The sequence below is a fragment of the Physcomitrium patens genome, chromosome 13, assembly GCF_059467195.1.
Source record: "Physcomitrium patens ecotype Gransden chromosome 13, ASM5946719v1, whole genome shotgun sequence".
Lineage (NCBI taxonomy): Eukaryota > Viridiplantae > Streptophyta > Bryopsida > Funariales > Funariaceae > Physcomitrium > Physcomitrium patens.
Window position 1 is genome coordinate 5,979,061 of NC_143422.1, and position 12,463 is coordinate 5,991,523.

Here is a 12,463-nt window from a genome sequence, read left to right on the forward strand (position 1 = left end):
AAGGATTCCAATCACATAGCATGGAGATGCTTTAGGATTGCCATGTCATCTACATTCTAAGCACACAACCATCGCCTGAATCTAAAAAAAAGAGCTCGAGGAAGGACTTGCAGGTGTTGGGTCCCCCAAACCTTGTCAAAGTGGGGGTTTTGGGGCATTTTTGGGGCTTGGGTTAGAGAAGAACGGGGGAACACAATTGGGTCTTCATATAGCATTTCAAAGGAGGGATCCTAGTTGGGGGCGAAGGTGGACTCTACCCCCTATTTTAACCTGTTCGTAAGACCACCCCACATCCATCGCCCACTCGGCTTGGGCCGAGCCTGAACTCGAACGTAAATCCAAACCCAAACCCGAGCCTGGCTTCCCTTAGGACGGTGATTGCAACAACCGCGGTGCCGAACCACGGAAGGTAGGCTTGGTTCGGACCCGTGGCTGGCTTGAAGATGAGGTTCGGAATCCGAACCCGGGCCGCATCTCGCTCATTTTTGTTGCGAGGGTAGCGGAGGATGAGAGACGTCTCGAGAAGACGACCTGCAACGAAGACGCGTTTAGGGTTCGCGGGCTGCTGCGCCATCGCTGCTTGCTGCTTGCGCTTCTTGTGTCTGTGAGGCCTGTTCTGGTCCCTTCGATTTGGTGCTACGCGGTTCTGGAGCTCACTGTGGTATCACGAGCGCTGATAATACGGGTTTAGCACTCCGCGAGGTGAGTTGCAGTGGTTGGTGGAGTTGGTACGGCTGTTGTCGGTTTCATTGCATGGGTGATTTCGGTTTTCAGGGGCTTTTTGTCTCCTCGGATGCATCCGATTTTTGAGTGGCCTCCTCGGGCTGTGGAGTCGTTTCTCGCGGGCCTGTGATGAATTGAGCAGGTGGTGGTTCGGGTGGAGTTTCGGTACCGTGTTTGCAGGTTGTGGTTCCTATTGAGAAGAATAGTAGTTTTAGTTTTAGTTTTAGTTTTTTTTTTTTTTTTTTTTTTTTTTTTTTTTTTCGGTGTTTCTATCGGTTTGGCCTTATTGTTTTAGTCTGTGTTGAGCAGATGTATTCTAGTGTTTTCTTTTAAGTTAAGAATGGTGTTCGAGTGTCTCGTCTTAGTTTGTATTTTCTGCGAAAGCGTGCCTATGTGAAGCAATCCTTGTTGTGTTTTGGGGGAGAATAACGGCGGTGGTGATTATGAGTTGCCGATGAAGTGGAGATTGCCGTTTTATTATAATTTTTAGTGTTACAGTTTATCAATAAAATTTAGCGATCACCTGTCCGTGGCTCATACTACAGTTGTAATACTGCTGCCAGTTCAGTTTGTTCTTTTGTTCATTCACTGAGAGCTATCATGGTCGTGGCGGGGCTTGGTTGGGAAAGTCAAGATTGGATTGCCGGATGAGAATACGCTAGACTTGCAAAATCTGTTGTTATTATACTGTTGAATCCTGTCTGAGGTAGGATGTGTGTTTTTTCAGATAATTCAGGTGAATACGTGTCGAATTTGCACCCGGTGTTTGGATTCGAATCTTAGACCCTTTTTTGGTGAGACGACTTCTACCTTATCAGACGGCCAGCGGGAACAGGGAAGGCAAGGCGCAGAAGGAGGGTTCTATCATTTGTAAGGAGTAACCATGGGTGGTGGCAATGGACAGAAGGCTAAGATGGCCAGAGAACGGAACGCAGAAAAGCTGAAGGGTGCCGGCAAGGGAAGTCAACTCGAGTCCAACAAGAAGGCAATGAACCTTCAGTGCAAAGTGTGCATGCAGACTTTCATGTGCACTTCCAACGAGGCCAAGTGTAGAGAGCATGCTGAGGCCAAGCATCCGAAAGTGGACGTGACAAAATGCTTTCCTCATCTGGCTAACCCGTCTGCTTAAAGTACCTGGTCAAGTGCTTTGTAATGTGTGACTCTGAAAGGGTATCTACAAACTGAAATGAAGGCATGTGTTCTCACTTAGAGATGGTCCTTATGGGATATTATAGTCACAGTACTGGCTCCCCAGTTTTGAATACATGGTTCTGCAACACTAAAGATTAATTTCAGTTTGCGATTCCCTAAGACTGGTAAAGAGATAATTTCAGCTTGCAATTTTGGAAAGACTGAAAGAGTTCATTTCAGCTTGCAATTTCCGTTTTGTCTCGTATACTGTGCTCTAGAATGGGCCTTCGAATTTAACAGTTTGAAGATAAATTTAATCTTGTGGTTTGTGTTTTTCGTCTATCGGGAACGTTGATACTGGCCTTTGGTCTCATGTACAGCCCATGATTAATAAACTGATCGTTCGAAGTTTTGATCTTCTCGGATTTGCCGTTTGCATGGTTTTTACTTTCCTCACAGGATGAGTCCTATTTTGGTTTTCGCCCTTACCCTGGACGATTTTTCTTGTGCGTGCAGATGTTGTACTGGATGTTGTTAGTACATTAGTACTAAAAAATGATTTTTATTTGAATGATGTTAGCATGCGTTACCCGGGCGGCTGTCATTGTCACGTGATCGTCATACTTCACATGGTTAGGTGAAAAGCTCAGATGTTTCCTGGTTTAGTTGTCAACTCTTCAGTTAAGTTCCTGCACTCATACGTTAGAGTTATTCCCTCCAGCCTATACAATGTTTTCCCTATCTCTATCTGGAACTGAAGTCCACAATAAACCATGCGCCTTTCTCTGAAGCTCTGTTCCACCTTTAAATGGTTCTCAGTGTTGATTATTCAATTTCCGAAGCATGCCAACAAAACTTGGTAGATTTCTTTTCTAAAAGCCGTTCAGGGGGCCGAATTCTCCGTAGCACCATGACATGATACTTTTTCTTCTCCAGCCATGACTGGATGTCGGGAACATAAACAAAAGTTCAAACGCCTGCCCTTGCCTGCCTGAGAGCAAAAATTGGGCCAAGGAAGTGGAAGCTAAAGTTTACCTCAACAATGGGGCTGAGGGGACAAGAAGCTAAGGCAATGGGGGAGAGTTGGAGAGAAGTGATTAAGTGTTGAGAAGAGGGGTGAAAAAGAAAAAAAACAATAGGAAGTAAAGATATGCACGACCAAACTTAGGACCTACTCAATATACATGTGGTCATAAATTAATGTACCAAACCATTGAGGATATGTGTTTTTGTGCAAATCTCAATTCTTTTAGATTGATCTAATTGTTATATATGTGTAGTGGGCTTAACAACATCCATATCATTACATGGTTGGTATGGTTCTATGAAGATTTTGTCCAAGCAAGAGAATGTTATGTTGTAAAATCCACTATAGAAGATTGACTTAAGTGATAGTTTTTGCTACAAATACATAGTATTACAAAGAATGCAAGTCATTGAATCTAATTTTTGCAAAGATATTTGTCTTATGCTTCTTTGTTTGCCAAGCTATTGTAAGAGCAATAAACTGCATATTAACATATTTATATTATTGTCAAATTTTTAAGATCTTGTATTAAAAAATTTAAAATCATGGATAAGTATTTTTTGTCAAATTCTTTTTAGATACTAAACCAAATAAATATGTAATATATGATTTATTTGTTACATATAAATCATATATTACATACAAAATCATATTCTAAAAACACTCAAAAAAAAAGTAGACAAATCAAAGATAGACATAATATAGAAAATAGAATGACTATTGTCAAATACAAAAAGAATATAGATTCTTGAGCTAAGAGAAGAATACAAGAAAGACAATGAAAAGTATGAAGAAGGCTTTATTCTTTTTTTTTTTTTTTTCTCTATATATTATTTGATTAAAGAGCTACAAAGCAATGTTCTATAAGTCATCTAATGTATGTCCAACTAATAAGATATGTATCTAACTTACAAGGTAAGTTTTCCACATGTGTACTACATGACTAACTTGTACAATAAGTAATTAATATGTGCACTACATAGCCAACTTGGTCAACTTTTCAACCTATTAAATGCTTACAAGCACTTCTAAAGTCAAATCTACATCTATAAAGCTTTTCCATAAGATATTATCAAATTAAATTACTTTAACTTTTATTTAGCTTCTCTAATCATTCTAATTATTAATGCCAATATTAATGATTTTGACATTGCATAGTTATAATTATAATTATAAATATTTTAAAATATAAATATTAATTATTTATTATATTAAAAAATATATTTTTAATAATATATATTTTTAATAATATATATTTTTAATAGTTTTATTTTATTTTATTTTATTTTATTATAAGTTGTGAATAATTGTAATCATATAAGTAATTATTGGAATAAATATGTATGTCTAAATTATTATTTTCTTTTTTAGAGATATGTTCGATAAAGAGTGGTTATCCATTCATGGATTTTGTAATTTTTCATCTTGATTTTGATGGATGTTGTTAATGAAAAGCCTCAACCTTCTTTATTGCATTTGTAAGATTCTTTACTAGCTCCCATATGCATTCACTAATATCATTTTCGTACCAATGAAAAAAATATTCCAATCTATTCTAGAACTGCTTTAAATCTAAGTCTTCTTTTACTTCAAATTTTTGTTTATTATCTACTTCTATAAGAAGTGATATTTTTCTTCTTCTCAAAATATTCATTGTCTTATATAGCTTAAGAAAAAACATGTAGAATACAAAATTGATCTTTATAGACTCTTATAGATGTAATTGATAAGCAACATGATTGACTTTTTTACAAATAGGAAAAGATCCAAACATACAATAGTCTAATTTATTACAAAGACAAGTAGTCTTGATATAGTAACTAAGTAACCATATTTAGTCATCTACATTGAATTATTATTGTTCCTTGCAATTGTCATGGATGTATTCATGTAAGCTAGTAATTACATATACAAATAGGTGGAAGTAAGTAAAAGTAGGTAAAAGTAAATTAATTCTATAGTATTTGATATAAAAGCTTCTTAGAAGCTTCATAGATGCTGCTTTGACTTCATAGGTGTCTTTAATTAACTTTTTGGATTAAAAACGTGGTCAACAAGTTGGCCATGTGCCACACATGTTGTTAGCTTGAAGATCAAGCTAACTATGTGGCCCACATATAGAAAAACTTGCCTTGTAAATCAAGGCACATGTCCTACAAAGTCAACACATATTGGAGGTCCTATAGAATGTTGTCATGTAGCCCATAGTTAGATAGTATATATAGAGACAAGAGTGAAGCCATCTGCACTCTTGTCAACTCCTTTCTAGCTTCCAATCTAGTTTCAAGGGTCTTTAGTTTCTTTGTCTTTTAGCAATAGCCATTCCAGTTTCTCTTTGAATATACATACTTATTTATTTATATTTTGTTACCTTTTTTTGAGTGAAGGCACATTTGTCTGAATTGTTTTTTCATCGATTTCTTATCCTTGACAAATTGACAAGAGTACACCTACAATATCAGAGCTTTGTCCAATCTTGATTAAGAGTGGATTACTCCTTTTTCTTGATAAGATATAAGCATATTAGAAGTTGTGGATTACCCTCTTCTAAACTGATATTGTCCTTAGTATTTTCTTTGTTCTCAAGTCCTTTCTTCTATTTGTCTTGAGCAATATTAGATATCTTCTCTTTTTTAAGTGTTATCATGGCAAAACTTATTGAAATGAAGAGTGTAATGGCACAAATGCAAGAGCAATTAAGGGAGTTAATGCTTGCAATGAATCAACTCAATTTATCACCACAAGGAGCAACAAGATTGGCAAGAAGTGAAGATATAAAAATCGTTGGAGCTGCTTCAACATCTGCACCAAACCATGTCCTTTTTCTTATGGTGGAACATCCTTCCAGTGTTAGAGAACCAAGAATTGCCATACTTAAGAAGTTTGATGGCACCAACTCCAAATTTCGAGGATTTATCAATCAAGTGTAATTTGTGATTGAACTTCAACCCTAAAGCTATCCAACTCCAAGATCGCAAGTTAGATTTATTGGTATGCTTCTTTCAAGTTCAGCATTATCGTGGTTTTCATCTTTTTTTGAATGACGAGATCCAATATTGAATAATCTAGAGGCTTTTCTGGTGGAGTTTCGATCTATGTATGGAGAACATGATGCAATTCGTGTTAGAACCAATAAGATCTGTATTTTATGATAAGGCAATCGATCAGTAATGTTGTATGCTTTACAATTTTGACAACTTACAACTGAAATCAAGTGGGATGATACTGCACTTATTAGCGAATTTCTCTACGGATTACAATATGAGGTAAAAAAATTAATGCTCAACTTACCTGATCCTCAAACATTGAGTGAAGCAATTGACTTTGCTGTGAAGTGCGACAATCACCTTTTTGAATTCCGATCTGAGAACCGATCTCAACATTACTATAATTCAATGGCAATACCAACACCTCTTTAACACATACATTCGAAAGTAGAGGATATGTAAATTGATGCAGTATGTTTCAAACCTCTTACTGAGCAAGAAAAGATTCGTCGTCGTCAAGAAGGATTATGTTTATATTGTAGAGAATCAAAGCACACTGCTCAATATTGTCCAAAGAAACGACGTAATCACAAACTGAGGAGTATGGCTATGAAAGAAGACAATATGTCGGAAAATGAGTTTGTCTAGCTATAATAGGGACCGTGCGGTTGGAACCTTGTACAATATCTAGTAAAGGTCCTATTCTCTCCTCAGAGCCCTCTCCTTGTTTTACATTAAATGTTATTTTAGGACCTAAATATTACAAAGCCTCTGCCTTGTTAGATTCAAGACTCTCGACGTGTTTCTTAGATGAAGAATTTACTTAAAGACATAGCATATCTTTAGTAAAGAAAACTAAACCCGTTCATGTAGGAGTCATAGATGGTCGTCCATTGTCTTCTGGAGATATTATTCACGAAATCCTTCCTATAGAAGTAATAATCAATGGTCATAATAGCTTTGTAGTATTTAATATCATTAGATCTCCCTCTAATCTAGTCATTTTAGGTTTATCGTGGTTAAAAAAATACAACCCTCAAATAGATTGGATTTCTCAAACTCATACTTTTTCTAAAAGTATAACTAATAGTGTAGTTAATCAAGTAGAGAGTCATAAGTCTAGTTCAATTAAACCCATATTTATAGGTGCAAAAGCTTTCTTGCATACTGTTATGAAAGAATCACCATATATTATTTATGCCACACCTGTTTCTACTGATGAAAAGACTTCAAGTGGCATTCCAAGCCAATATCAAGAATTTCAAGATGTATTTGAAAAAAAAAATGCGGATACACTTTCATAACATCGTCCCTATGATTGCTCAATTGACTTTCAAGAAGGAGCACAATCGCCATTCGGAACAATCTATAGTTTATCACAAAATGAGTTGACTGAATTCAAGGAGTATATTGAAGAAAATCTAGTCAAGAATTTCATACGCCATTCTAAATCTTCGGCAGCAGCTCTAATTCTATTTGTGATAAAAAAAGATGGATCATTGTGGATGTGTGTTGATTATCGAGGACTCAACAAGATTACCATCAAAAACAGGTATCCACTACCTTTAATATCTAGACTTCTTGATCAGCTAAATCAAGCTAAGATCTATACAAAAATAGAACTCTAGGGAGCATACAATCTAGTACGCATCAAAGAAGGAAGCCTATGTTTCGAACTAGGTATGGATATTTTGAATACAACGTCATGCCTTTTGGACTTACAAATGCACCATCAGCTTTTCAACATTTAATGAATGATGTTTTTTGAGAGTTTTTGGATGATTTTGTGGTCTGTTATCTAGATGACATCTTGATCTATTCTAATAATCCAGAAGAAAATGAACTTCATTTTGGTCATGTGTTACAAAAATTAAGAGATGCAAGAGTCTATGCCAAGATAGAAAAGTGTGTATTCCACACTACTCAAGTGGATTTCTTAGGTTACATTATTTCAAATGATGGACTTATGATGGATCCTAAGAAAGTTCAAACTATTATAGATTGGAAGATCCCAAAAACGGTAAGAGATGTGCAATGCTTTTTGAGATTTGCCAACTACTATCGGATCTTCATCAAGGACTTCTCTCGAGTTGTAGTTCCACTTACACATTTGACTTGTAAAGACAAACTCCAATAGAATCAAGAAGCGGAAGTTGCTTTTGAATCTTTGAAGACAATGTTTGTTTTTGTACCAATCCTATATCATGTTGATTTTTCCAAAGCATTCTTTATGGAAATAGATGCATCAGACTTTGCTCTCGGTGCGATTTTATCATAAATGGGAACAAATGACAAACTTCATCCATTAGCCTTTCATTCAAGAAAATTCTCAATAGGAAAAATCAATTATGAGATCCATGACAAAGAACTTCTTACAATTCTAGATTCTTTTCAAGAATGGCATCATTATCTAGAAGGCGCTTCCATTCCAGTCACCGTGTATATGGATCATAAGAACCTCAAATATTTTATGTCAGCACGTGTAATAAATCATCATCAAGCTCGTTGGACCATGTCTTTATCAAGATTCGAGTTCATCATCACTTATTCACCACAAAAAAAACATGGTTTGTCCAATACCTTGTCTAGATGTTCTTATCTTATACCAAAAGAAGGAGATGCAGCTTTTGAGCAACAAAGAATGGTTCTCTTCAAACTAGAGCAATTTCATCTTCGAGCAATAAAAACAACATTGATTATTGATTTAACTTTTCTTAAGCAAGTCCAGTTAAGTATGTCTTCAGACCCTCTTGTTCATAATATCAAGAATAATTCTTCTAAATCTCATGATCCTTCTAAATTTGAATTCAAGAACAACCTACTCTATTTCGAAGGATGCCTATATATTCGAGAAGGAAAAGCACGTTTACGTATTCTTCAAGCTTGTCATGACTTCCTAGTAACATGACATTTTGGATATAATAAGACTTTAGAGCTGATATCTAGGGATTTTTGGTGGCCTCAAATGTGGAAGGCAGTCAAAGATTTTGTACAATCATGTGAGGTTTGCTGAAGATCAAAAACTCCTCATCATTGACCTTTAGGACTTCTTCAACCATTACCCATCCCAGGACAAACGAAGCATGTTAATTAAGTTTTGGAGCAATATTTAAGATGTACCATTAACTACCAACAAGATTATTGGACAACTCTTTTGCCATTGGCAGAGTTTACTTACAATAATACGGTACATTCTTCTACAAAACAAACACCTTTCTTTGTTAATTATGGTTATCATCCATGACTTGATACTTTTGACTTTTCAAAAGTTGATAATCCTGCTGCGAAAGATCTGGTAATTCATTTATCAGAGCTACATTTAACAATGAAGGCACAGTTAAAAGAGGCTCAAGAACAACAAAAGATCAATGCGGATGTCTATCAAAAAGAACAACCACCATTCCTCTTGGGTGATAAGGTATGGCTACTTCATCACAATATCAAGACCACTCGTCCTTGTGACAAGTTGGACTATCGAAGGCTAGGACCATTTTCTATTTTTACACAAATCAATCCAGTTGTATATCATTTACATCTATTAGAGTTAATAAAAATCCATCCAGTATTCCATGAGTCTCTTCTTGAACCATACAAGACAGTGGACATACCAAGAAGACGACAAGCTCCACCTCCTCCTATAGAAGTGGTCAATAATGAAGAGTTTGAAGTAGAAGAAGTCTTAGATTCAAGGCGGCGCCCAAATAAATTGAAATATCTTGTCCATTAGTACGGATATGATATTAGTGAACACACATGGGAGCCAATAAAGAATCTTGTAAATGCAGCAAAGGCGGTGGAGGCTTTTCATCGACAACATCCATCAAAATCAAGATGAAAAATTTCTTTATAAAAGAAACAACATCTAGGCAAGATAACATTCTACTTTCAATCCTTGTTTTTAGCTTCTTTGTAGTTGTGATGCTTAGAAGATGGAGAACCAACAACCAGTGGATTCGACTCAAGAACCTTCATTTCTTGACCTGTCGGACGAGACATTATAATTATCACAACCTTCAAGATGACACAATCGAGATGAAGATCTTCAAGAACGACATGTTCTTTCTTGAATAGATGATGAGATACAACGCATTTGGTATCACGATTTGGGAAGAGACGCCCGATGTTTGGTGATTTTGCTAGAGGTAGGAACAATTCCTGATGGTATTTCAAATATTCTATTCGAAGGAAGTTATGAAGGCTTCAACAATGTTCAAATAACTAGGTGGTCTTCCCACCCTAGTATAGGATACTACTGATGGTTGAGAGGCCCTATCAATCATCTTCAAAGAGAACAAAGATTAGAGTATGTGGCGAATACAATTCGTCGCATCATAGATTTTTTCAACATATGATGACCGCTCCTTGTGGAACTCGTCTCTAGAAGGGGAGGTAATATCACGGATATACTCATAATTATGTATACAAATATGTAGAAATAAGTAAAATTAGATAAAAGTAAGTTAATTCTATAGTATTTGATATGGAAGCTTCCTAAAAGCTTCATAGATGCTGCTTTGACTTCATAGGTGTCTTTAATTGACTTTTTGGATTAAAAACGTGGTCAACAAGTTGGCCATGTGCCACACATGTTGTTAGCTTAAAGATCAAGCTAACTCTGTGGCCCACACATAAAAAAACTTACTTTGTAAATCAAGGCACGTGTCCTACAAAGTCAACACATATTGAAGGTCCTATAGAATGTTGCCACGTAGCCCTTAATTAGATAGTATATATAGAGACAAGAGTGAAGCCTTCTGCACTCTTGTCAATTCCTTTCTTGCTTCCAATCTAGTTTCAAGGGTCTCTAGTTTCTTTGTCTTTTGGCAATAGCCATTCCAGTTTCTCTTTGAATATACATACTTGTTTATTTATATTTTGTTACCTTTCTTTGAGTGAAGGCACACTTGTCTGAATTTTTTTTTCATCGAGTTCTTGTCCTTGACAACAATAAGCATCGACATTAATCTTTTGTCATTTGAGCTTCTTTTAACTGAGTCTTTATTGTTACATATAGCTATGACAAACAATTTGTCAAATCTTTTGCCATTGGATTATTAACTTTAAAAAATCAAAAGTAGTAAGTTGTAGATGATAACTATAATTAGCTAAAAAAAAATTGATATTGAGTATAAAAATGTACCAAATTATTTTATGGAAAATTTGCCAATGGTAAAAGAATTGTCTTATCATTATGATGATAGTTGATAGTACACCTCAAATAGTGCTTCAAAACTTCATTCACTTGTTCCCTTTGTCCATCAATTTGAAGATGAAAGGTCAAAGATAATTTTATGTTCATCATTAGAATCTTGAAAAGAATTCTTCAAAATCTTAATACATATTGAGTCTCACTATTTGATATAATGTCCTTGAGTAATCCATAATAGCAATAGATGTTGTCAAGAAAAAATTTAATTACTTTTTTACCTATGATAGATTTTGTATAAGGTAAAAAGTATACCATCTCAATAAAATAATTTATTGTTATAAATATAGAATCATACAAATCTCAGACTAAAAGATCTATAATAAAATCTATAAAAATAAAAGAATAAAGTTGTTTTGAAATAAGTAATAGTTGAAGAAGTCTATAATGACAATGAGAAGGAATTTTTGATCTTTAAATAAATGTTATATGATTGTACAAAGTCTTTGACTGTTTTTTACATTTGACGCCATTAATTTTTTATTATTTTAATATTAGCTTTAAAGTCTTATTGTATCTAATATATTTGGCTTTTGAAAAGTTATGATGAACTTCAAGAATATGTAGTTGTGTTTCACCTTTTGAAATATGTAATTATACTTTAATATATAGTAAATTATTTTTAAACTCAAATCTAGAAGTAACTTAAAATTTAGAAGAATTATCATCAAAATCATAAATAAAAGGATCAAAAGACATATTTAATTGAACTTCCTTAAAAAATATTGAATTGTTAGTCAATGTTGATTTCATTGCTCAAAGATGAAAATGCTCTAGTTTCTAAAAAATCATTCTTTATTGACCAAAAGCTGCATCTCATTCTTCTGGTATAAGATAAGAACATCTACAAGGCGTTTAATAAACTTTGTTGTTTTTTGGATATTTAAGTAACTTTGAAATCAAATCTTGATAAAGACATGCTCCAATGAGCTTGGCAAAAATTCAAAATATATATAGATTTAAAGTATTCTAGATTCTTATGATATTTATACACAATATTGTAGTAGAGAGAATTTGCTTCAAAAGAATATTAGTTGCTACTAATCGCTCAAATAAATTCTAAATTTATAAAATATAAATATTATTTATAACTTATCTTAAAGAAGATAATTATATCAAATATATAAATCTAGGATATACAAGAATATCCATGATGTGATTATATATCCTAAAATTACTTCTATTCCTATAAGAAAACCTTTTGTATATGTATCACTCAATAACTTCTAATCCAACCATCTACTTGAATTCAAAATTCTCCAAAAATTAACTTATACCCTTCACTACGTCTATAGAAAAAATCAACTATAAATTCATTACAATTCTTTGAATATTGCTTAGATTCTAACAAGTGCTAAACATATTAATTTTTAGACACTCATACACTAA

General features: G+C 34.4%; 1 protein-coding gene across 2 annotated transcripts; it reads left to right on the forward strand.

The window, feature by feature from the left end:
* Positions 1-527: 527 nt before the first annotated feature.
* Positions 528-2,279, forward strand: LOC112290815 (uncharacterized protein At2g23090). 2 transcript variants are annotated; one of them, XM_024537540.3, is made up of 2 exons: positions 528-903; positions 1,451-2,279. In XM_024537540.3, the coding sequence occupies exon 2, from the start codon at positions 1,607-1,609 to the stop codon at positions 1,850-1,852; it is 246 nt and encodes an 81-aa protein (XP_024393308.1). In that variant the 5' UTR covers positions 528-903; positions 1,451-1,606; the 3' UTR covers positions 1,853-2,279. The 2 variants fall into 2 exon arrangements, with proteins under 2 accessions (XP_024393308.1, XP_024393307.1); XM_024537539.3 differs by having other exon boundaries at positions 528-702.
* Positions 2,280-12,463: the final 10,184 nt, after the last annotated feature.

What these genes read in the sequence shown, in the direction of transcription:
- LOC112290815 (XM_024537540.3), top strand. Translation starts at nt 1,607, where the DNA reads ATGGGTGGTGGCAATGGACAGAAGGCTAAGATGGCCAGAGAACGGAAC.